Source organism: Sander lucioperca, chromosome 11 (genome assembly GCF_008315115.2).
Source record: "Sander lucioperca isolate FBNREF2018 chromosome 11, SLUC_FBN_1.2, whole genome shotgun sequence".
Taxonomy (NCBI): domain Eukaryota; kingdom Metazoa; phylum Chordata; class Actinopteri; order Perciformes; family Percidae; genus Sander; species Sander lucioperca.
In genome coordinates, this window is record NC_050183.1 from 29,000,872 (window position 1) to 29,027,755 (window position 26,884).

The 26,884-nt window shown below is 43.3% G+C and overlaps 2 protein-coding genes across 2 annotated transcripts in view; one reads left to right on the forward strand and one right to left on the reverse strand.

Moving 5' to 3' along the window:
- The first annotated feature begins 6,608 nt into the window (after nt 1-6,608).
- Nucleotides 6,609-26,284, forward strand: LOC116058909. Its single transcript, XM_031311870.2, has 5 exons — nt 6,609-8,485; nt 17,025-17,212; nt 21,230-21,374; nt 22,505-22,810; nt 25,820-26,284. Exons 1-5 carry the CDS (start codon nt 6,905-6,907, stop codon nt 25,976-25,978), a joined length of 2,379 nt encoding a protein of 792 aa, XP_031167730.2. The 5' UTR covers nt 6,609-6,904; the 3' UTR covers nt 25,979-26,284.
- Nucleotides 17,176-26,884, reverse strand: part of taf4b (TAF4B RNA polymerase II, TATA box binding protein (TBP)-associated factor) — a 39,956-nt gene continuing 30,247 nt past the window's right edge. The window contains exon 16 of the mRNA XM_031311867.2: nt 17,176-17,202. Coding sequence (XP_031167727.1) covers nt 17,191-17,202 — 12 coding nt within the window. The 3' untranslated portion in view covers nt 17,176-17,190. The remainder of the gene's footprint in view (nt 17,203-26,884) is intronic.

Consider the following 26,884-nt stretch of genomic DNA (forward strand, 5'->3'; position numbering starts at 1 on the left):
TGTGTTTTCTCCTTAACTTTCTCCGGGACATGAACTCCACCGCTTGAAAGCCCAGTGCTTTAGGACCAATCCATCCACCCCGACCTCCTCACTATGTGGATCTTAACGTTCTTATACAGCAGCAGTCAATGCGGTGCTGACAGTAGTCTCGCATTGCCAAACCTTCCTTCACAGCGCTGCGGAGGAAGATCTGGCTAGTCCACACAGCATTACGGGATGGAAGAAAAACCTGCTCTGGTTTATTGGCATTTCTTTAAACCAATCACAATTGTCCAGGGCGGCGCTAAGCACCGGACGGAGCAATGGTGCCTCTGCAAAATAGAAGGAACTGGTCTCGGGAAGGAACTTGTTTTGATGGAACGTGCAACAGAAAACTCAGGTTGGACAGATAGTCTAGCTAGCTGTCTGGATTTACCCTGCAGAGATCTGAGGAGCAGTTAACCATAGTCCTCATAAATCCACCGGAGTTTACGCCAACACAAAGAAAGAGGAAGGTAACGGACATCCAGCCAAAAATGAAGGACATCCAGCAGAATTTCAGGTGGCACTGGGACTATTCTGTAAATTAAAGGTTGTCGATATAGACTGCGGACAGTAGTAAATATGTGGACTACATACAGATTACATTGCTTTACTTTTCAGAGTTATATATATACAAATGCTTCATAAGAACAGCCTGGTTTAATAATGTTACATGGATTTTGACTATGTATGATCAATGCTCAATAATGTATTGCCCTATAAAAAGTGATGAAAGTATGACTGCTCAATGTTAAGCCATTTGGGAAAAAGGTCTACATTCATCTTATAAAAATATACAGGTGAGAGTGTTAAAGGGCTACTCCAGCAGTTTAGCATTACACTTCCATTAAGTTGGGGGACTACATCCATCATGTCCACATCACTTCTGATGATTATGTGATCTGATTGAAATCTCCAGAACAGCTACTAAATGGATATTGTGGTAAGAATGTTTTGTCAACTGCTGTTTCCAAGGCCAAGAATGAATTTAGGACCTCATCCCCAGTTTGTAATGCAGGCTTTCGATAAAAATGTGTCGTTTCCAAACGTCTAAATGCAGTACATGTCACTTAAGTTATTTTCTCAGGACTTGACAAAGCTCCAGCAGAGCCACAGAACCGATTTGTTCAACTCTTTTCACAGGCTGGTACTCCCCATGACTGTGAACTGACTTTGATAGTGGTTTAGCAACAATGTCACGGTTTCTATTGTGCTTATATTTAGGTCCCAAAATCCTGATGACTTAGCAATTAGAGTGTTGTCATAAGCACAAAACATCCCACACACGTGTGTTTAATGTCCAGATAAACTTAATTTTTTTATTTTTTTTTTTTAAATCTGTGACCCAACAACATGTTTCACATTGTAGCATAAGGTTTGCTTACTGAATAGAGTATCATTCACATTATACTTTATATTTTCAAGGGCATGAAGAGAGCTCCATTGATTATTGATGAGATTTCGTCAAAAACCAGTCTAATAATACTAGAAATCTTCCAAGGATGGATTGATTAACATATTCCAAGGCCAAAATGTTGCTGTTGGTCCCCCTGCTGACACCCCCACTAAACCTACTGCTCTCTGTGCCTTAAGGTGCTTACACACCAACCAGACGGCCGACCGTTGGCAGAAAAGGCAGTCGGACTGATCAGTTGGGACCCCGAGGTCCAAAAAAATGCCTCAAAACACACTGAGGCGACGCCGACTTGAGCGTAGCGTAATACGTCTCCATAGCAGCAGGCGGCGCTTCTCTGTATTGTTTCCCAGAAAATGAAAACCGGCAGCTGATTGGACGAACGCGTCACGTGGGTCTTTTTTCTCCGGAAATTCACAGCCAGACTGTCATGGCGGCTTGTTCAGAATATGATCTCATATTGTACTAAAATAGTTCACCGAAACGTGTTTCTGAAAACATTTTAAGCGAGAAATAGGCCGTGCAGTTGCTGAATCTGTCTTAATTTCAGATCAACAAAGGTCAGTTTAAAAGATTTTCGTCAGATTTTTTCCGGGTGAGTCCCGACTGCCCTGTCTCCGACTGAACATGTCGGGTCGGCCAAAATGAAGGCCGACAGCTCCTCTGACGGACGACGGCACGGAACACACCGAAAAGACTCGAGTCACCGACCTCGCCAGACGGTCCGACGGCTGATAATCGGCTCTGTGTGTCTGCGCCCTTAAAGGGGGAGTCGCGTCGCTGCTCCTTCAGAACGTTAGCATGTGCCAGATCTACCGTCCCTCCCTACCGGCTCACTCCCACTGCCTTTCTCTTTACACATCATGGCCTCTTCCCTGTCCTGTGCACGAGTGTTGTTTTGTTTGTTTCCCATTTTCAGCGCACACAGAACAGACAGCAAGCAGACCATGGAGGGCAGGGGCGCTGTATAGGGGGGAAAAGTTAGGACAATTCCAAGGGCCCATGACTGACAGGGGCCCCAAAAAATAGGTAAAAACTAATTTAACTAAAATTATTAAACCATCATCATTCAGTATATATATTTCAAATATAATAATAAAATTAATGATCTCTTTGTTTTTACTTGTTTTTGGCAGTAAAAGTTAAATATCCCCATTGACAAAAAAGTAAACATCCATATAGACCAACCACCCCCCTGTATCTGCATGAAATGGTTTGGTCCTGCCGTAGCGCACTCAGACCAGTGTTGCCAACTTAGCGACTTTTCAGACCACCTTAGCGACTTTTTTTTTTAAAAAGCGACTAGCGACAAATCTGGCAACTTTTTGTAGAAAAGTCACCAGTATTGTCCAGCGACAACGCAAGGTATTTCTCTCCTATAGCCGCCAAAACAGTCTTCTGTTCTGTGACAGAGGAGCAGCGGAGCAGCCTCTCCCCTCTCTCCTCATGTGCAGCAGCACTGCGCACAGTGCGCAGGCAGGTAGAAGGGGAGGGGGGGTCAGGGTGTGCGGGGGCCGGTGTAGGTAGGAGAGACAGCAGGACGCGACAGGAGAAAGACGCCGCTGAGCTGGCCTGGCCCTGGGCAAGCCAGCCTTCTTTGAGAATTCTTTATCAATCTTTTTCCCTCCCTTTGTAGAATTTCTTAGAATTTTTTACTTCAAAGATAGGCTACCTAAGTAATAATTATAAGGTAAAATAAATTCCTGTATTGAATTTGTGATTATTTGGCTAAAGAGTTCTATTTCTTTCTATCTACCTTGCTGACACAACCACTACGCTTTATACAAATGATTGCGTAATGACGTCAACAATATGCAAATGAGCGTATGACGTCATCTAGCGACTTTTAGCGACTTTTGGAGCTGGTGCTAGCGACTTTCATTGGAAAAGAGTTGGCAACACTGACTCAGACTCAATGACGGTGTTTAGTTGCAGATGTGGCAGAACTACAGTAACTACAGTGTTGTCAAGTAACGTTAAATCAAAATCTGGTTTTCAAAAAAGGAAAGAGAGGAAAGAGAGAGAGGAAAGACAAAGGAAAGGGTGTCAAACTGTAACCCAGTTTTTCACCAAGAAAGGTGGGTAGCCTATAGTCTGTGAGTGGTATTAACCTGTTGGCTTAATGTCCATAGTGAAATAAGCTAGCTAGCTACAGACTAGTGTTAGCCTACATTTCATCACCATTTAATCAGTGCAGGGAAACGTTTAGCAAGATATTCTTATTAAATCATTGTCCCTGCACCCCAGTCTCCCCCTAACTGTGCCCCTCCCTGTCCAAGTGAAGAAGGTGAGCAACATTGTGTTCAATGACATGCCAGTTAGCATTATAGCAGGGAGTCTGTGGGGATTTCTCTGCAGGGCTCTCAAGTGTCACGCATTGAGCGTGACAGTCACTCATTTTGGTCTTTTGTCACGCACTCCCGCCACACATTGTATTTCTCACGCGGAAAAACTATTTATAATATATTTAATATGCCGCAGTGGCCAAAATTTCTCTGGCGCGCGGCTCTCACTATGGAACCGGCAGGAATCAAGCGCGTCTCCCCTGGAGTTCGTAGTCAAGGCTGCCACTCATCAGCCAATCAAAAAAAAGAAAGGGGCTACACAATAGCCAGTCAGAAAAACACACTATTGTATCTGGGTAAGATTTAACACAACAACCAATGAAAAAAAAAAGCATAGAGCAGCGTACAGACACTTCCCTAAACGTTCGCTCATTCAGAGACCCAAACGGGGCTCTGTGTCTGTCAGATGGATGAGATCTATCGTATCAGCAGAGCAATCACGTAACGCACAGCAGACTATGGTGCAGGTAGATTATTTTCAGAAATATAGTGAATATTATAACTTTATTTTTCTCAAAATATTACGACTCCTCCAAATCTCAGAACACAGATATATTTTGAATGTGCACAAAGTTTTGAACATGAGCAGAAATCTTGCTCAAACTTAACAATATTACAGTCCAGGGTTTATTAATTCATTCAAATGAATTAATGTATCATTGAGGTGAATAATTGTCATATGCACATTTAAGGAGGTTACTTCCTCAACAAAAGATGTAAAAGAGGAGGGTGACGTAAATGATGCCTAGGCGACGTGTGTGCTGACTCAGATATAATAATAGAAAAGCCGATCTACAGGAGAGCCGATCTACAGGAGAGCCTTACTTCAATATATTCCATTATGTTTTTATATTTGGATTATAATCTATGTTTCCCTTTACATAAAGATATTTCCAGCATAAATTGATTCAGAAAAAGGTAGATATATACAAATTCACCAGAATGCAGGAAATGAAGTGTTTAATGCTCAAAATTTTCTCCCAGACTCCCCACATCATTAGTCACCATGTGGAAATGGAATAAATACTTTGTATTTGGTTGAATTGTCAGTGCCATGTGTCAAATCTTTTCTTCTGCAAGTCTGAGCAATTATTAATAACAACAACAAAAACACTAATAATAACACCCCCATTCCCGCGATCCATCCAAACCAGGTCCTAGAGTTGTGGTGACAACAGCTGCGCAGAGGGGGCCCAAATTTGATTTTTTGTCATGGGGCCCAAAATTCCTGGTGGTGCCGCTGATGGAGGGATATTTGCTGAATTTCACAAAATGATTGGATTAGAGTCGACTACTCCACTTTTAAATTATCAGTTCAAGTGAAAGTCTAAGAGGAGTAAAGATAACATGTCCTCTGGCTGCCTAATACACTTCACAAAGGCTTGGTAAATCATTCCATAAAAAGATGAATATTTGCAGTAGCACTTACAGTGTTACAGGCCTGAAATTCTGATCAGATCAAAATGTCTTGTTCAGGTCTCAAGCAGTTAACCAAGCAGCAACTACCAGGTCTGAAAAGTGAAGTCAATGGTGAAGCCGAAGCCTTAAACCTGCATTCTATCTAACTTCCAACAGGGGACGACTCCATTGGCTCCAAAAAGAAGTATAAGAACTCCTGCACACTGGCTGCGTGGCGTGAGCTTGGCGTTTCTGTTGCGTGGCGGCTGCGTGGCATTTTCTATGTCATTGCACACCAGAAACGTGTCTGACGTGGCGCTGCTGCTGTTAGCCTTGTCTGTACACATATAGGCTACAGAATATTTCGTTCTGTGTTGACAGGTGCAATATTTGAAAATCGATAATTATTTATTATTTTTTTTAAATTACATTTATATCTGCATTTATGTCAAAACCTAGAGACTTTCAAACATCAAAATGTCATTTGTTAAATGTATTTGTGTCATTTTGCTAGGAAACGCTTCCAGCACGCTTGCGTCTCGCATGAAAAATAGGCCTTGGTCCTATGATCTTATTTCTTTAAAAAAATAATTACCGTTGTCAATGGGGAGAGACAAATAATTTTTGATCCTGTTTGAATTGAGCCATGAATTACACAAATGATAATGTTTGTAATTTTTAGAGTGAAATGACTAAAAACTTACACACAGTGGCATGGGACCCCTTGGGGTCTGAGGCTCACTTTGCCCTGCTAGTAATCTTCCACATGTGCTCCTTAATACACTCTGATGTTCTGCTGTCCTCTTTATTCCCTCATTTTCATCAAATGTAAATGTGCTTTTTCATGTGTAAAGACTGCAATTCATTTATAGTTCATTCTCAATTATTACAAATCTACTTTGTGCATTTTTTTTCATCTTATTTGCTTGTTTTGGTGGTTATAAAAGTACACATGTGGATAGCTCCTTTATGTGTTCTAGTTCCAGTTCTGCTATTTTCTTATAGCCATCAGATTGCATCATAAGTCCCAAGCTGAATACCCATACAGTAAGTTCACTCACACAAACACACATGAGACAATATCATGCATATGTAACTTATGCTAAACAGACAAATAACTAAGTATAACTTATGCAGCATGAACATGAACACATGTAATATAACTATTAAAGCACAAAAGGTAAAACACTGATTTGTCATAATGATAGCAAAATGGTGTGTGCATGTGTGATGATGCTTTGATTTGATGTTCTCAGTCAATACTGACTGCATGTAGTCTTCCTCTGTGTCTTTTTGCAAATAGTTTAATATGAGTTGAGGTACCAAACGGGAAATAGCCTACCTGAACTCAGTCCCCTAGTTAATCTGCTGAATGGATGTGTAGCTTGTGTCTTTAATCATACAGTCCTTCTCATCATATAATGTATCAAAGTGATTTAGAAGCGAAACTAACAGTGTCTGTTTGGCTGAAGATGATGATACTGGAGGTGACGCTCGTGCAGTGCTGTTCCCTACCACATCACACTGCTGGTCCAATATGCAGTCCAATACTGCAGCCTTTTCGGCAGGGAGCGCGCTTCCAAATTTACCCTCCCGCTGCGCTCGCTCCCCGTGCCTTAAAAAGCCGCGTGCACGGCTGAAGGTCACTTAAACACAAAAGGCTTTCAGCGCTGCGGTCCAATATAGCGCATGCGCGCTGCCGGAGGACTGCTTCACAGACCGCAATATGGCGAGAATGCCTGGCAGCGGAGACACGGAGCAGGAGCAGCTGAGCTGCCCCGACAGGAGCGGGGAGGAGGGGGAGGAGGAGGATGAAGATGAAATCCAGGAGGTCCAGATCACCGGGGAGGAAGAGGACGAGGAGTCCGACAGAGATGGTGCGGAGCTGGAGTGGGAGTCAGGGGGCACGGTGCTGGACTCCAGCGGTTCCTCCGCGGAGATGCAGGCGGTCCTTATGCGGAGTATGGACCGGGGAGAGGAGGAGGGAGAGGCGGAGGCGTGCAGCGGCAGCATGCCCGCCGGGATGGAGTCTCACCTGGAGGGAGAGCTGCAGCGGTCGGAGCGGAACAGGCTGAGCGAGAACACGCGCCTGGCCACCCGGTACGCGGTGAGGATCTTCCGGGAGTACCTCAGCGAGAAAGCCCAAAGTCCAGACTTTGAAACTCTGGACAAGGACGCGCTGTGCGCGGTGCTGCGCTCCTTTTACGCGGAGGCGCGCTCCAAGAGTGGACAGCTGTACAGTAAGTCGTCCCTCATCAGCATCCGGAGCTCCCTGAACCGGTACCTGAACGAGCCGCCCTACTGCCGCACCCTGGACCTCACCAAGGACCCGGAGCTGCGCAGCGCCAACCTGACCCTGGCCGCGGTCATCCGGCGGCTGGAGGAGCAGGGCGCCGGGCCCGTGGTGCAGAAACAGGCCATCACGCGCTCGGACCTGCGGAAACTCTACGAGTCCTCTGTGTTCAAGAGCGACACGCCATTCGGGCTGCTCAACAAAGTCTGGTTCGAGACCTGCATGTATTTCTGCACCCGGGGCCGCGAGAACCAGCGGGAGCTGGAGGAGGACTCGTTCGGCCTGGCGGTGGATGAGGACGGGAGAAAGTTTGTCTACTTTAAAGCTCTGGGGCCGTACCACAAGTCCCGCTCCGCCGCTTGGACCAAGAAGCGACCAGACGCAGACGAGGACACCCTGCCGCGGATGTACGAGACGGGCTCGGAGCAGTGTCCGTACGCCAGCTTCGTCCGCTACGTGTCCAAACGGAACCCGCTGTGCGGGGCGTTCTTCCAGCGGCCCCGGGACCACTGCTGCGCGAGCGACGTGACGTGGTACGAGAACAAAGCTATCGGGAAGAACCTGTTGGGCACCAGGATGCAGATGTTGTCGCGCGCCGCCAAGCTCTCCAAGACCTACACCAACCATTGCATCGGCGCCGTCTCCATAGCAACGCTCAACAGCATCGTGGGCGTCGCGAGCTCCAGGCCGACGACGACGCTTTGCGTTGCCTCGGAAACGGGAAACGGCCACGCGCGGTCCCACCTGCAGCTTGTGATCCCGTACCTCCGGCGGGTGACCGACGTCGCGGACGTGAAGCCGCCGCGGACAGCGATACACAGAGAAACAGCCGACAGGGTCCGCGCCGAGGAGGACCCGGGGGCTCCGTACGCCAAGAGGCTGTGCGTTCGCCCCGGGACACGCGCGCCATCGCCTATGGAGCGGAAGGAGAGCGAGCCGGAGCCTGCCAGAGCCCCGGAGTCCCACAGTCATCCGCAGCCCGGTGTGCGCTCCCCGGCCGCTGTGTCCACACAGGTAACAGAGGACACGTAATCGTTTCTCTTCTCCAGCAGCGTGTGTGTTAACAGCTCGTGCGTAAATTCCGCCGCAGCGTGCCTCAGCAGCGCGTGAGTAACATACTGCGCACAGAAAGTTTATTATGACAAATGAAGGTCTGAACAAAAGTTCTGGAGATGTCCACACACCACTTCTCTTTTAAGGAGGACGTATTCTGTAGCCGGTACATAAAGTGCACAGGCCGCACTGCTCTGTTTTATTTTACAGATTCTTCCTATTTGTAAAAAACACAAAAAGATCCAAAAACTACAAAAAACACACTGTGAGTTTACATGTCTATGGTAAAAGAACATGAAAAACACACAACTGTGGAAAAACCATAGCATTTAGATTTTTAAAGAAAATGTGTTAATTAATAAAAAATGTTAAAATACATTTGCAAATGTATCAAAATTTTACAAATATGTATCTTTTATTTAATAGATTAAATTGTTATATTCAAGTTTAATGTGGCCAAGTTGGATCAGTGGGTAGAGCAGGCGCACATATACTGAGGGGCTTATGCCTCGACGCAGAGGTCCAGAGTCCGATCTGTGATGATTTTGTATGTCTTCCCCCTCTCTCTCACCTAAGCTGTCCTATCAAATAAAGGCAGAAAAACCCCAAAAAATAATCTTAAAAAAAATTCAAGTTTAATACTGTAAATTAATTTCTTAAATTAGATCAAATTAGTGAATACAAATTAGTAAGTGTAAAATTTAAGCTACAAATTAGTTTAATTTTGGAAAATTACTGTATTTTTTACAAGAAAGTTATTTTACGTTACTTCACAGATTTTTTTGGCACTAAAGCTGCCATTTTTTGTTTTTTTTTGTTTTACAGTTTTGTATCAAAGTGTTGTAGAAATAATGAAAGGGGATAAGCCTAGTTTACATGTTTATACTTTTTAAAAGATCAATTTGTGGATTAGTTTACCCATGTTTAGTGGAGAATTTGCACAGTCCTGACCATACATAGTCTACTGATTACACATTTAAAGCTTCTATGTGTAAAATTTGTAAATGTTCAACTTGTGCCTTCACAGTCATTTAAAATATGCTATAATCACTTAAACATTTTACAGTACATTAACTTTAAAGGTGCTCTAAGCGATGTCACGTGTTTTTTAGGCTACATTTTTTGTCACGTAAAGCAAACATCTCTTCACTATCCACTAGCTGGAGTTGGTGGAGACAGAAACAGCTAAAGGAGAGAGAATATTGGACAGACATTCATCAGGTGGACACAAACATGACTCTAAATCAATGCTAATGTTGACTGCTGGATGTGTAAATAGGCAAAAGTTTGTTAATATGTTCGCTTCAAAATCTTCATAAAAGTGATATTATGTGAGTCATGTTTTCAGCTTGTTCCCCAAGAGGGCAGGGTAAAAATGGTGTTAATGAAAAGTTATGGATACTAATTACTCTCATAATACACACATTAATGAGACTATAAACTGCAAAGTGGCCATAAACCTGATAATGCTGTTGTGCTGGGTGGGCAAACAGAGAACCGTTCAGAGAATAGCTCAACCAGACTTCAGGTCAAGGACTTGAGATCTGATCTTGCAAGACTTAAGGCCAATTTATGGGTACATACAGTATGTAGCTACGTGGAGATACAGATCCTACACCGTAGCCTGATGTGGATCTCTCTAAAAATGTTACTACACGTTGCAGCGACACAGACCGCAACAACTGTGATTGGTCCGCTCGGCTGTGGCTTGGTAGCGTTGCATTTCCTCCGACTCATTTCCGGGTTCTCCTTCTCCATCAACAACATGAAATCATGGAGAGGGTTAACTTTTCCTGCTCCAGATTTCCCACCGTGGTCAGAAAGAATAGGAGGAGACACTTTGTTACTCTCACTATGACTCTAGAGTCACTACTCGCTCTGAAGATAATCACCGTCACACACACACACACACACACACACACATAGTGCATCTCACTATCTTTGTGGGGACCCGTCATTGACATAATGCATTCCCTAGCCCCTTACCCTAACCTTAACCATCACAACTAAATGCCTAACCTTAACCCTTACCCTCAACCTAACCATAACCTAATTATATCCCTAATCCTAAAACCAAGTCTTAACCCTAAAACAGACCTTTAACCTTGTGGGGTCCAGCATTTTGGCCCCACAAAGCTGTCCGGACCCCACAAGTATACTTTATTCCCGGTTTTTGGACCCCACAAATGTTAATGTTAAAAAAAAAAAAAATGTTAAAAAAGTTAAACAAGAACACACACACACACACACACACACACACGCCCTGCTATTCTCTTCAAGAGATCGACGCACCCACCAACACACAAGTATAAACTTCAGGCCACTTACATAGGCTACGGTGAAAGCTATGCGCGGAGCCTCCGCAGAAGCATAAATCCCGCTTTAGAGTTGAACATAAGACAATGAATAACTGAACAGGTTTGAAGAGAGCAGTTTGGCACACCAGTCTAGAAGACCTTTATTCTCAGCCTGTCAGGCACTGGCCTCCAACCAGCCGGCCAATTGCTTCTGTCTGAGCCTAACGCTTTTCCTCTTGCCAGGCACCTGGCATTGTAAAGTAGCCTACAAGGCAATCTGGAATAGCTGGTGCTCTGACAGAGCAAAGGCATATCTATGTGTCTGACAGACTGTCATTGTGTTTCTTTACTCCCTGTCAGGATCCTGACATTATCTGGCAGTCCTGGGGGCTGTTTCACAAAAGCAGAATTTAGAAATACAGGATAAGCGATAAAGCGAGGCTTGACCTAGTCTAATCTGTGCAGTGCTGAGGAGAAGCGACTAGGTCGAGCCAGGCTAAATCAATTCGGATAGATGCACGTTCACGGCTTTCCTTAGCAGACCGCGAGGTCGATCACAGATTTACTGATGCTAAAATGGAGAATACACATTGTTCATACTTTATACAGAGTGAGCAGCAGCTTCTTGTGGAAGTATGATAAGGTGAAACACATTGTTTGTAAAAAAAAAAAAAGAAACATGGACGCTGTGATGAAACAGCGAGAGATCGCGGACCGACTGAATGCGTATGTAGCCTAAAAATATACATTAACTGACCACTGCTCTGAATTGAAACTGTCATAATCATACCATTCAAGGATTAGGCTACTAATCATTTGCACAAATGAACAGTTGTGGACTATAAAATCTAGAAACTATAAAGATAATTAAGAGATAAATATATTGCACACTGTAAACATGAATGTAACAGAGTGTATTCATCAGTTATTTCCCTTCAGCAGAATATAAGGTCAAAAACCATTGGGGTGTCCTCTCCCTGTTGTTTCATGAATGTACAGTAGTCTACACTATATACAGTAGATATTGGTTCAGTGAACTAAGACTATAATTAAGGAGGATTGTACAATTAGGATGTTTTTTATAATAGTACAATCCTCCCAAATTATAGTCCCAGTTTACTGGACAACACAAATTGTGTGCTAAGAATGCAAATTTATTGAATCCTTTAGTGTTAAAGAATACAAAAAAAATGAATCAACTAAAATAATTTAAGGTGCACTATAGAAACACACACAGTACTTTCTATATTGCCCTTAGTAACAGACTTCATTTAAAACACATTTGGCAACTTTATCAGCCTTTTCTAATTATCTCAACAACTGCCATAATCTATTCATCAAACTTCTAACAACAATATTAACAGCAATCTCCATACAGCAATATAACAGTAACAATGACTGTCACATGCATACTTATAAAAAAAAATAATGGTCACAACTTTAAATAACAGTACTTAAAGGTCCCATGGCATGAAAATTTCACTTTATGAGGTTTTTTAACATTAATATGCGTTCCCCCAGCCTGTCTATGATCCCCCAGTGGCTAGAAATGGTGATAGGTGTAAACTGAGCCCTGGGTATCCTGCTCTGCCTTTGAGAAAATGAAAGCTCAGATGGACCGATCTGGAATCTTCTCCTTATAAGGAGCAAGGTTACCTCCCCTTTCTCTGCTTTGCCCGCCCAGAGAATTTGGGCCACCCATGAGAGAGAGACATCATGGCTTTCAAATGAGCAAAGTGGCAGTTGGTCAAGGCCACACCCCCACCCTCCATCTTGCCCCCCCCCCTCCCTCTCCTCCTCAATAGCTACAGACACAGAAATGGCACATCCTAAGGAAAGCTCATTGTGGGAGGGGTTCTAGGGGCTGTAATTCTGCACCAAGGCTGAATTTTGGGAAAGAGACTTCAGATACAGTATTAGGGGACCATTAAGGTCTATATAAAAGAGACTTCAGATACAGTATTAGGGGACCATTAAGGTCTATATAAAAGAGACTTCAGATACAGTATTAGGGGACCATTAAGGTCTATATAAAAGAGACTTCAGATACAGTATTAGGGGACCATTAAGGTCTATATAAAAGAGACTTCAGATACAGTATTAGGGGACCACTAAGGCCTATATAAAAGCATTCAAAGAGCACCATGTCATGGGACCTTTAAATGAACAGCAATGCACCTGTTGTATTTTAATGCAGGCTGATAATAATAAGGTAAAACCACTGCTGAGTGAACAGAAAAGGCTCCAGGATTAAATAAATCCTGGCTGTTAGCCTGGTCAGGAGCAGGCTAGCTGTAAAGAATAAATCTCCATGGTAACTTAGGTTAGGGGTGCATGATATATCGACTCAATATCGTTATCGCAATATCACGTTGCGCAGTATTATATCGAAAGTGTCGCAATAAGTATGCAATATTTTGTTTGTTTTGTGGAGCGCTGCGTCCCGTCCGTTGGCTGTGTGGCTAAGTTGTGTTTGATTTAGAGCCCGCTTGAAACGCTATAATGATCATCATTTCATTGGCCAGTTACCGTGCCACTTGCACATGTTAGTAGATGTCAGCGCACGGGTCCACTACGTGACAAACCCTATGTAGTGTACCATGTGTGTGCATATTCCGACAGAGTGACAGTGTAAGTGAAGAACTAGATAGAGACAACAAAACGGAACGAATCAGAGAAGCGAAAGGAAAGTTGTGTCCTGTTCTCTTTATTTATTTATTTTCTACTGTACAACCAGTAAAACATGTCCTGTTCTGTAGACATGGTCGTTATCTATTTATTCATGTTGTACCAGTCCAATATGAAAGTCAATTGAAATAAACCTTGTGTTGTAAAAAAAAAAACTTGTTTAATTTGTTATGAATCTATTTTGATGCGTTTTCCCATAACGTTTGTAATTTTACATATGTTTAAAAATATCGCAATTAATATTGATATCGCAATATTCATAATCGATATCGCAATATCACATTTTGTCAATATCGTGCAACCCTAAGTCTTAGGTGCCTCTGCTTTTGTGAAACTGAGTCAAGGCTAAATTGAGCCAGGATAACTGGGAAATCCCGGCTTAATCCCTTATCTTGGTTTTGTGAAATAGCCCTCAGGGCTGCCTGGGAGCTATCATTCTGAATCATCAGCACTTCTCTAAAAACACATACTGGACCTAGTGGGTCAGGCCTGCCAGCTGGATCCCAGGATGTCACAGGCTTCAGTGTGATTGGCTCCTTGCAGAGGGAAGCCTTACCTGTCAGACTGTATTGGTGGAGCAGAAGTCCTATAGGCCTGGACAAATATATAAACCAAAATAAAATACTATATCAACGGGGTATATTATAAGCCCCCAGTAATTTATGCTAATTAAGTGCTTTGAGATGCATTGATGGTTTTATTTGGCCACTTGGGGGGCAACAGAACAAGGTGTGAACCAAACACAAGATTAACATATTATAACCTTTTAAAGTTGCAAAAAGTTGCCTCGATTTACACATCCCAGCAGACTTAAGCAACATTAGCAAACAATTTGGGTCGTGTCTCTGCTCACTTGATGAATGTCAGTCCAATATTCTCTTGTCTCTAGCTGCTAAATGCTCCACTACAGTATGTCCACTAGCTAGTCTCTAGCTGTGCCCGTCTGCTGTTTGCTACCAAGCAGGTGGTGTACAATGGCTTCATGAACAGCTGCCTTCTTCTGCTGAAAATGAGATTGATGAGAGCTGTGAGACTGAAGCGAAAGCAGTTGAGGGGCATAAAACCAAAACAACGAGCTGAAAAACACTGAAGCTTAAAAAATGTGAAAGTTCTCTTAGTACTACATACTCACAACAAATGGACTTGCGCACACAATTCTGAATACTTGAAGGTCATGTTTAAACAACAAGCCTCCAGACTGCTAAACTGCGCACAAATCCTATCATTTAGCACACTTTGTTCACCTGGAGAACACTGGCCTTCAAAAGAGACTCGTTCGAGATAAACTGCGCCTCGCCTGTGAAGTGGACGAGAGCAGGCGGCAGCAGCCGGGGGCGGTGACAAAAACCTGCTGTCAAGTCGGACAGTTTCCAGCCGTTTCCAGCAGCCTTCAGGCTGAACAGGAGGTCACAGAAACACTCACATCCTGTAAGGTCCGATTCCGATTTAATAAAATGTTATCAGACCCATATATCAGCTTGTACACAGTCTCCATTTGTTTTTATTAAGACAGAGTAGCTGTCAAAATGCTCTACATGCGATCTGTTGCTGATTTTAGATGATCTGTAATCTGAACAGATTTAGTCTCTCTGACTTCTAAACGTCACTACCAGCCACACAACACGTGGTTTGTAAAGAATACGCCTTAAATCAGACAAATAACAATTCAAATCCCTCCAATTCAAAAACAATAAAAAGCTTATATAAAACGTCATCATGTTGAGTCGATTCTGAACCAATCAGCTGAGAGCCAGGCGTTTCCCAGCATGCCCTGGGTCCACCTGTGTCTTGCAGTCAGTGGAGAGCAACTGCGCTGCCTGCGTGTCAAACCTGCAGCCGCCTCGATCTCACGTTATCGTGTCGAGTCGGAATCAAGTCGGCCATAAATCTAACCGGCATGCATTGGCCGGTGATCGATTCTGCGCAGACTTGGCTCATCTCGAACAAGCCTAATGCCACACCCTAATTACCAACTGGGTCTTACTCATGTCTCACCTGTTCAAACTCAAAACACTCCAATCATGTGTCGGACCAGGAAAGAGGCCTCAGGGGACCTCTGCTGTGTTGGGGGTGGGGATGAAGTTTATTTTTTATCTTTTGTGGGCCTCCCTTTTTGTATTTGTGCATTAATTTCACCCCAGTCCCACAGTCTAAACATGATCCTACTATAGTGGATCTGATTTATCTTATCAGTGTAACTACTGTGAGTTTTGCTAAAATAGATAACAAAAATAGGTTTGACTCTGGGAAGCTGGGTTGGGAGTTTATTTGATAGACAGATGGGCTTTGTATCCTTTGCTGACACAATGATTGTGTCAGTGCATTATTTAGATGATACAATTACAGTATTGCAACCTATGTTGGAACAAAAAACAAAACAAAAATTCTACACATTTTTAACATTTGAATATGTAACATGACCTACATGAACACCAGTATTTTAAATGTATCACAGCAGTGTTTAAGTGATGCTCTGTAAGCGATATGGTGTGTATCGATTTGGTGAAGAAAAAAAAAGAGTGCATTGTTTAATTTTGCAAAAGTTTGTGGAGTTTTGACAAAATGATTAACTCTTTTCAGTTTTGTGTTTAGAGTTTATACTTGCAGGAAACATGTTTAAACAATTTGGGAAAACTTTATTATAAAAATATCAGTGCCCCTTTAAAGTGACTGTACATCTGTGAAACGTCTAAGTGATTATAGTAATTTTTAATGACGGTGTTGGCACATGTAGGAAAAAAAAATCCCTGTCAAAACCGGCACCACCAAAGTAAGGGTTTTTCAAATCCTGCACATAGAGCCTTAATGGTGTGAAAACAAAAAAATTGTTGAAAGACATTAAAAGCTTCGTAGAGCAGAGGGGGACTGCAGAGTTGGTGATAGTTTTCTGTGGGTTTGTCACAGTGACAATTTTCACATTATACATAGTTAATATGAAAATTATTGATTAGTGAGGCTGAATCTGATGGATCAGTGGTGAGGGGCATTTGCTGACAGTCTGATGTCTGATGCTTTCTTCACATAAGTTTATGTCTCCACCACATTGGTATAATAATAATGTAGCCTATATTTAAATTGTGCACTAACACCAACTGATGTGGGATGATTCGGTCAGTTGTGACTTAGTCTCAGCGCTGTGGAGTAATGTCTGGCTGGCTGGACGAGTTAACATTCTGGTATAGGGGGAAAAAATGCTCTGTTTGTATTTCTTTAAACCAATCACAATTGACTTGGGCGGCACTAAGCTCCGGATGCAGCAATGGTGCCCTTACAAAATAGATAGCAGAGATGGCAGAAAGGGAAGAGAAAGCCCGAAATCCCGCACAGATAGGTGCACCATACATCAGGCTTTATACACGCACTGTACTGCTCTAGACATTGTGCCTATGATCTCTAAAATAAGTAGAATAGTTTTTACCACTATACTAATTATAATAGTACTATAATTTTATACTGGTACTACCACTGTGTGTGTGTGTGTGTGTGTGTGTGTGTGTGTGTGTTTTGTGTCGCAGGACAGCTGTGGCAGCAGCAGTACGTCCAGTCAGCAGCTGGTCTCCGTGTCTCCTGCGTCTCCTCTGGGCTCCGCCGGCATCCCCACACCAGCCCAGCTCACCAAAACCACCGCGCCTGTCCACATCGACGTAGGAGGACACATGTACACCAGTAGCCTGGCCACCCTTACAAAGTACCCTGAGTCACGGTGAGAGAGACACACAGCCACTATGAAATAAACCTTAAAGGAGATAATTCCAACCAATTTTTACGTTAATCTTGATCACTATAGCTACGCAACTATTTTCGATAGAAAAAACCCCGACCCGAATCAGTGCAGGCAACACAGAGTAGCTGCAACTACGTACTACAAGCGCCCCCTGAGCTAAAACGGCGGTTGTCGGGGCAAGTTTTAAAGTGCCTTTGTGCCTCTTAACAGACACAAAATGCAATTAATATGTCTGTGTCACATGAACAGGGCCCTTACGTGTCAACAAGATGGTTTTCAACTCAGACATTGTTTAAATTCACCTACCCTGTATTTGGGTCAGGGTTTTTTTCTATCGAAAGTACTTGCATAGCTATAGCGATCAAGATTAACGTAAAAATTGGCTGGAATTCTCCTTTAACATACACTGACTACACCTGACTTTAATACAAGGTGTTTGTTATAGTATAAGTCATCACGGTAGTCATCCCTAAACTGTCCCTTAATTTAAAATGGCAAAACTATTAATTTGAAATATTTGACGAATCCATTAATTATCAAATGAGTGTTTTATTAAGGTTGGTATTTGTCTTTACAATTACATTAGGCGTAAGGGGCTCTTAGGGCCCTGACACACCAACCCGACGGCCAACCGTCGGCAGAAAAGGCAGTTGGACTGTCAGGATCAGTCGGCTCTCCGAGGTCCAAAAAGTGCCTCGGAACACACCGAAGCGACGCCGACTTGAGCGTACGTTCTGCGAAAGGGCAGGCACTTTCAAAAAATACCTGGCAGGTGATCGGATGAACCATCTGTCTATCACATCTGCCATTGTTGTTTCGAACGAAGTCACGGCCGTCACACACAGCTAAAACACGCTGTAGCTGCCATTAGCTCCTCACCGTACGCTGATTGGTTCAATCCTCTGCTGTTCAGACACAGACGCATTACTTAAAGCCTGACAGGATGGATTTTCATGTGATTTGTGATCCTGCAAGAATCAAGCTGCTGTGCAAGGTAACTTGAACTTAAACTCAGACAGAAAAAACGCCCAAGCTGCTTATTTTGTTAAAGGAACACGCCGACTTATTGGGAATTTAGCTTATTCACCGTAACCCCAAGAGTTAGACAAGTCCATACATACCCTTCTCATCTCTGTGCATGCTGTAAGGCTGTCTGACGGTTCCAGCGGCATTAGCCCATCACAGTACATGCAGGTGAATGGTTCCAGCAATCTTACTGCTCCCAATAAGTGACAAAATAACGCCAACATGTTCCTATTTACATGTTGTGATTTGTATAGTCACAGCATGTACAAAAAACAATGTAACATGAGACACAGCCATCTTCTAACCGTAAACAAACCGGGAACTATATTCTCAGGCGGAAGAATATAGTACTTGGGCGGAATGATTTGCTTTGCAGCAAGCCTGTCTGAGAATATAGTTCCCGGTTTGTTTACGGTTAGAATATGGCTGTGTCTTGTCTAACTCTTGGGGTTACGGTGAATAAGCTCAAGTCCCAATAAGTCGGCGTGTTCCTTTAACACAACAAAATAACAGATGGCTTTGACATTGATCCGATTTTGGCGTCTTTAACTGAAAAGGCGCTTAAGGAAGCTTCATGAAGCATTTTCAATGGTGGAATGAACTCCCCATTGACATCAGGACAGCAGAAACTCTACACGTCTTCCGCCGCAGAGACAGAAAATTCTTTCTCTCATATTGTCTCTAAATGTAACAGTTGAAGTTAGGTGATCTACTATTTGGGTTGTAGCTAGTGACGGACAAATGAAGCCTCATGAAGCTTTATGAACCATTTTCTTAATTCTCTGAGCACACTAGATGGCGCTCTTGGTTTAATAAAAAAAAAAAAAAGGCTCATAATAAATAAAATAGTTCATGAAGCTTCATGAGGCTTCATTTGGTTATCACTAATTTGAACCTAGCCTTTAAAGTTACCTTCGCATGTACTTCAAGTAGAGTGGGAAGCTGTTTCAGTCAGATTTCATTTCTGATAGCAGACCTGGTCATAGTAACAGCCCCAGGCAGAGAGAGAAAATGACCCATATTTCCACCATCCACTGATGTCACAATACAGCAGTGGATGATGGGAGGTAAAGGCTGCTGCAGCATAACTTTACCTAATATATTCAAATAAGATCGGAAAGTGGCAAAGTGTACTTTTTCTAAAATGGAACCTATTATGCTTTTCCATATGTTCTGCCATATCTATAACATTACAATACCAAATTTTTTTTATGTAAACCAGGGCCAAAGCTTCAAATAATGAGGCAAGGCAAGGCTGATTTATTTGTATAGCACATTTCAGCAACAGGGCAATTCAAAGTGCTTTACATAAAACATTAAAGAACAGTTAAAAACGATTAAAAAAAAAACTGATAAAATACGAGAATAAAATTTACAGTGCAGTATAAGAAATTAACAATTATTTAAAGAAAGGCAACATCAAAAAGAAAGGTCTTCAGCCTTGATTTAAAAGAACTGAGAGTTGCGGCAGACCTGCAGTTTTCTGGGAGTTTGTTCCAGCTATGTGGAGCATAAAAACTGAACGCTGCTTCCCCCTGTTTAGTTCTGACTCTGGGGACAACAAGCAGACCTGTCCCAGACGACCTGAGAGGTCTGGGTGGTTCATACTGTAGTAGCAGATCAGAAATGTATTTTGGCCCTAAACCGTTTAGTGATTTATAAACCAGCAAAAGTATTTTGAAATCAATTCTTTGAGGCACTGGAAGCCAGTGTAAAGACTTCAGAACTGGAGTGATGTGATCCACTGTCTTGGTCTTAGTGAGAATTCGAGCAGCAGCATTCTGAATCAGCTGCAACTGTCTGATAGATTTTTTTTAGGGAGACCTGTAAATACACCGTTACAGTAGTCAAGTCTACTGAAGACTAAAGCATGGACAAGTTTTTCCAAATCCTGCTGAGACATAAGTCCTTTAACCCTTGATATATTCTTAAGGTGAAAATAGGCTGATAATTGTCTTAATGTGGCTGTTGAAATGCAGGTCTGAGTCCATGACTACACCAAGATTTCTGGCTTTTTCCATCTGTTCCTAACATTGTCGTTTGAAGCTGAGCGCTGACTTTTAATCGTTCCTCTTTTGCTCCAAAAACAACCACCTCAGTTTTCTCTTCATTTATAGAATAGAAAGTTCTTGCACATCCAGTCGTTAATTTGTTCAATGCACTTAGTCAGTTTTTGTATTGGACTATAGCCTCCTGGTGATAAGGTTATGTAAATTTGTTTGTCGTCCGCATAACTATGGTAACTTATTTTGTTGTTTTCCATCGAAGCCAGTGGCAGCATGTAGATGTTAAACAGAAGAGGCCCCAGAACGGAGCCTTGGGGAACTCCACACGTCATATTTGTATGCTCAGATGCATAATTACCGATAAGTAGTCCCTATTCTTTAAGTAGGATTCAGGTAAACATATTCAGATAAACGTATTTCAGAGAAATCCCTGTGAGCAAAATCCTCAGATTTCTCACTGTGCTGAACGCTTGGTTTAGAAGCCTTTATTGGTGTTTTTCATGGTACAAAGTCCTGCTATATACTCTGTTCAAGCCACCGATTGTACGGAAACAGCAACAGAAGTGCTGATACAGAAAGCTGACCAATCAGAGCAGACTGGGCTTTTTCAGGAGGGAGGCTTAAAGAGACAGGCGCTCCAACAAAGCATTGCAGACAGAGGGCGAATACAGAAGCAGCAGCCATGGGCAGTATGAGAAAAACTGTGTTTTTTGAACATCAAAGCATGTAAACATGTTCTAGTAGAAACACAAAATACAAGTATGAACCTGAAAATGCTAAATAATAGTTCCTCTTTAAATCTGTCAACACGGTCTGAACATTGAGCTGATGCAGAGCATTTCAGGACATCTGTGGCCAGCTAGTCTATATCCATGATGATGATCCAGACATGACAGCCTCTCCAACATTTGGTTAGTATTTGATGAAGAGAACTTTCTGATTCTGTCTCTATTGTTTCTGACAGGATCGGCCGTCTGTTTGATGGAACGGAGCCCATCGTGTTGGACAGTCTTAAGCAGCACTACTTCATTGATCGAGATGGCCCCATGTTCCGTTACATACTTAACTTCCTCCGGACCTCGAAACTCCTCCTCCCTGATGACTTCAAAGTGAGTGTGTGTCTAAAACATTGATCAGGTACAGCCACAGTTTTATCACTGCAGCGTGTCTGAACAGTCCCAAATCACAGGGAAACACATGAAGAGTCCAGACTGTCAGAGGAAGGCTTTTAACTGTCACATGACTACAGACCACTCGCAGAAAGCATCCTGAGAACTGCTGTGAGAGAGTTTGGTTAACAGTTCAGTCACTGAACAATGCCTTGCTAAAAAGGCACAACACTTTTAACTAACAACCTTGGTTTTGTTTTGTTGTCATATGTTTTCTTTACTTATTTACTAATAACTTCTGTTAAGACATTCCAAATGTATTCACTTTTTTAATAACTATGCATTGGATTAAAAAAAAAATTGTTTACATTATATGTGAAATGTTTCTATGCACTCAATGCGTTCTGCTCCTCACCACTGGGCTTCTCAGGTGCTGCAAGCAAATCACTCCGCCCAAATAGCAGTGCTTCACCTTTCTGAGAATATAGTTCCCAGTATGTATACGGTTAGAAGATAGCTGTGTCTCATGTGACCTTGTTATTTGTACACGTTGTGACTATACAAATCACAATATGTAAATAGGAAAATGTTGGCGTTATTTTGTCACTTATTGGGAGCAGTAGGCTAGATGGAGCCGGTTACCTCCAGGATCTGTGCTAAGCTAGGCTAGCAGTGGGTACGTCAGACAGAGTTACGACACGCACGGAGATGAGAAGGGTATGTATGGACTTATCTAACTCTGGTGGATACGGTGAATAAGACAAAGTCCCAATAAGTCGGCATGTTCCTTTAAATCATAAAGCAAAAATAAACTAACAGTGGGATGTGTGATTAGTGAGTTCAGTAAGATGAGTGGGTGCATGAGTGAAAGAATGTGTACTGTTGTATGGCGCAGCAAAACAAGACGAGGATGAGGATGAGTCAGTGAGTAGTGACCACAACTGAATCCGTGAGGCCTTTTAAAAGTGCACGAGCCCACAGAGCCCAGGTGTTGCCAGTGTAACTAATCCCAGGATCTGGCACTCTGCTGACAAACCTCTGCCACGCCAACCTGCAGTACCTGCAAGAAAAGCAGCCATACAAACAAAGTGTGTGTGTGTGTGTGTGTGTGTCTGCGTGCGTGTTTGCAGGAATACTCCATGCTGTATGAAGAGGCCACATTCTTCCAGCTGACTCCCCTGCAGGCTGAGCTGCAGCGCTGGAGGACTGAGCAGGAATGCGGGGGTGTGTGTCCGCAGTGCGAGTGTGTCGCGATTCGCGTGGCTCCGGAGCTCGGTGAGAGGATCGGCGTGAGCGCCCAGTGGGCCGTGATCCAGGAAGTCTTTCCTGAGGTCAGAGACGTCATGTCCAATTCCCTGAACACCAGCTGGACCCAGGACTCCACACACGTCATTCGCTTCCCACTCAACGGCTACTGCCACCTCAACTCTGTCCAGGTACAACACACACTCTGGGGTCAAATGTCCAACCCTTCAACACCAATGTTTGGAAGGGATCAGACAGTAGTGGCTGGACTGTCAGGATTCTGGCCCGCTGCGTTTGTCCTCCCCTGCAGCAAACCCCACAGCAGCCTAAACGCACTACCCCCATTCAAAATGAATGGAAAGACCTGTGTTTTTGCCGTAACCATCTGACGGCCGACGCAGGCTGTCTGAACGCAGTCTTAATTTGGCCATCACCAGGATTTTCTGCCATTCTCTCTGCAGATGCTCTGTCAAGTTGGATTACCCCCTGCATGTCATCATCCATCAAATTTATTGGGACATGTGTTTTTCTTGATTTGATTTGATTGACTCAATATTCAGTCAGAACCCTGTAATATATAGAACATGTTGACAATCAGCCGACGACTTTCTTGTGTGGCGATAAATTGATGGTTGACACATTTCATTCCTGTTTGTCTGCCTATCTGTGTCTCAGGGGAAATATCAGTCAGGCAGAGATACAGAGAGAGGAACAGAGGACTCCGGAGGGCAAATGCCCCATGATGTTCACTTCAGTAGGAAGGGGGGGGAGAAACTAATGGACTACTTCTGAAGTAGTTGATGTTTCAGGCTGTGTGAGATGGATTTTATCCAGAGAAAATGAAGAGTGACCCTGGGCCCCGGAGGGCTCTTCCCCAACTATTGTTAGCATAGGTGGGGGTGCTGGGGACCAATATTAAGAAGAGGTAGCTTTGTCCCCCCTCAAAAAATATGAAAGACAACCCACTCCCCAAAAAAGGTAAAAAATAATCGTTAAGGGGGCTCAAAACAAGTGCGGGAAACAAGAACTGTGTCTACTTTGCTTTGCTATTATTGAAATTTTCTTTTCAATAATACTGAATAATAATTTCCTTAACATAAATAAAGACATTTCACCATAAATTGCTGCATACAAATTCACCAGAATGCAGGAAATAAGGTGTTTGATGCTCAATATTTTATGGTGCGTGCTGCTACTTTCCTTTACACAGTGATTTTATAAGCCTATTATTTTTACACACTCCCACTGTGTCAGCTGTCTTTCCTGCATTTGGCAGCTTTGTTGCTTCTCACCCGGGTTATGTGTTTAACTTTAAGTTTAACATTATAGTTTGCTCTGGGTTGATAATCACTGTCGTGTGACCGCTTAGCGTGATCACGGTTGTTAAGGGTGAACGATAGTCTCCACAGCGCAGCGCAGTTAACCATAGTCCTCATAAATCCACCGGAGTTTAGAACGCCAACACAAAGGAAGAGGAAAGTGAGGGACATCCGGCCGAAAATGAGGGATCTCCCAGCGGCACCGGAACAATCCCGGAAAGGAAACGTCGTCGATATAGACTAAGTGAACGATAACCAAAAGATATCCTGGGTATGTTGAACTCGCTTCGTAGTCCAGGCCTCTGGTGGGACTCATGCAATGGTGGCTCCTCAGTGTGTACTAACAGAGGGCACGAACATTGTCAAAATCTGCACAGTGGCTGCATCCGAAATTCCACACTAACATGCTATTTAGTAGCTAAAACAGTATGTGAGATTGTTTAGTATGTCCGAAACCTTAGTATGAAACCAATAGTACGCAAATTGCATACTATTTCCGGTAGAATGTTACAGTATGCAATACTGGACACTACGCCCGCATAAATATCCCACAATGCAATGCGGTAGTAACGACAACTATCATAACAGACAAACGGACAGAAACCAAGGAGCTCTGTAACCTCAATAACACTCTAAGTTATATTTCTACACGTTTAACCGACTGTTGGTCTAGTTATTCACCTCTTTCAGTAATTTAAAGGGGTGATAGAATGCAAAACTGAGTTTACCTCGTCATAGTTGAATTACGACAGTTCGGTAGGTAAAATAGGCATACATAGTAGCTCAAAGTCCCATTGACATCCCTTTCCTATGCAAATCTCACAATTTGAAACTGCTGCTGAAAATGGGCGAATCTCAACAAAGCTCATAGTTGACGTCAACTCGGTGGCTGTACCTTAATTGGCTCTGGTCTGTACCTTTGTCACGGCCCAAAATTTACATACACCACTGACCTGAGATCAGCTTAGTCTTCTGAATAGGTCGCGCAGATCTCAGAAATTGTATACATTGTTCGTCTGCTATTTCATTACTAAATTCACTTCTGAGACTTTTTTTTTATGCGAGAAATCAACTATGTGAAGCTCAAATATGGGCCGTTTTACGAAAATTGATGGCTAATTGCAAATTTGGTAAACTGTGTCAGACTTCAGGAGCTCCACACACAGTACAGCGGCAGCCCGCGGCCCATGCTCACTCCAAACTCGTAAAATACGGACGTTTGGACATTGGCTGTCAGCGTCTGAAGAGAGGAAAAAAGTACCCTTCAGCGTGTTTGTAGAACGTACCGGGGAGAGCAGCAACTACACGTGGGTTTGAAGATGACGTAGTCGCGAGTAGTATGAAGGGCTGACCCAGAGCCGGTCGCGGCGCCCAGCGAAGGGGCTGCCAGCAACGGGGAGAGGCAGGGGATCCTCCCACACCGTGCAGCGGAGGAAACACGCTTTTCCTCCTCTGCTCTCCCCTGTATCTCCCCGTGAAATCTGCCCCATGCAACGGAGAGAGGCATCCGCTGCTCTCCACCTGCCTCTCCCCGTGAAATCTGCCCCATGCAACGGGGAGAGGCATCCGCTGCTCTCCCCCTGCCCCTGCCTCTCCCCGTGAAATTCGCCCTGTGAAAGTCGCCCCGTGCAACAGGGAGAGGCATCCGCTGTTCTCCCCTGCCTCCCCGGAGCTGGCCGCGGGGGTGAGGCACAAAAGTATATTGAACGATAGTATACATATTGAGTATGTACTGCTGATGATGCGATTTAGGACGCAACCAAATGCTTTAAATTGATCTATGAAATGTTTAACAAGCTCCATCTTTTTTTCCCAAGCTGTTCTCTTGACTGGAGAAAACGTCTCCATGTGATGGTGTCTGGTTTGTGTGTGTGACTGCAGGTGTTGGAGCGGTTCCAGCAGAGAGGGTTCTGGATCACGGCTTCGTGCGGCGGTGGAGTGGACTCGTCCCAGTTTAGTGAATACATTCTCCGGAGGGAGGGCCGAGGCAGCCGACACCCCCCCACCCTCATCCAAATAAAACAGGAACTCATGGACTGAACTCACGGAAGTGGCCCGTTTTGCACACACATCGGCAACTGTTTCTCAAAGCGAGAACAGATTCACTTTGAGCAGACATGAATACACAGAATCTCTTACGCCGCAGTGTAAATACGCTACATAGGTGACTGAGATGTTATCTTCTTTAATACTTAAAGGGAAACTACCATTTGTTTCAACCTGAACCCTATTTTCTTGTGTTTTTGTGTCTAAGTGACTGATGGGAACAAAAATTTTTGACATTGGTCCAGAATTAAGTGCGGTCGCTGCAGTCGGCAGCGGCGAAACAAGCTACAATGTAAGTTAATAGGGCAATTGTGCAGCATTTACATTTGTTTGCTTGTTTTGCCATTGACAGGCTCAGATTAATATTCTAAGTGTCTGACAACATCATGGAAAGGATTTCTAAGGAGGTCGACCTTTCTGTTAAAGAGTAAGATCCTTTTTTTAAACATAAAAACATTGCATTCGCTAAAGCCACCAGACTTCATGTAAATAGACAGTCATTTTAGCATCGTAAAATACACTTCGTTCAAAGTCGACAGAAACAAAATTAAACTATTAAAAAGACGTTTTGGGTTGTCTTTCCACTTTTCCACAACTCTAGTTTTGGTTGAAATAAACGCATAGTTTACCGATTTACATGTGAAAATATGTTGGCTCTATACACGCTAAAAGTATTGTATGTTTAAATGGAGTCTGGTGGGTTTAGCGCTAGCAACCTCAGGGCTGTTTCTGGTTAAACAGAAAGGTCTCAAAGCGGTCTATCTCTATAAGGATCATTTCCATAATGTTGTCAGATACTTAATAATAATATTAGAATAATCTAAGCCTGTCAGTGGCGAAAACAGCACTGTAGTTGTGGACCAAATTGACGATGCACATTTGCCCCATAGGGTTACATTG

Coding starts and splice junctions, on each gene's coding strand:
- LOC116058909 (XM_031311870.2), top strand. CDS start 6,905: ATGGCGAGAATGCCTGGCAGCGGAGACACGGAGCAGGAGCAGCTGAGC. Junction 8,486..17,024: donor CGGCCGCTGTGTCCACACAG/GTAACAGAGGAC, acceptor TTTGTGTCGCAG/GACAGCTGTGGCAGCAGCAG. Junction 22,811..25,819: donor GCCACCTCAACTCTGTCCAG/GTACAACACACA, acceptor GTGTGACTGCAG/GTGTTGGAGCGGTTCCAGCA.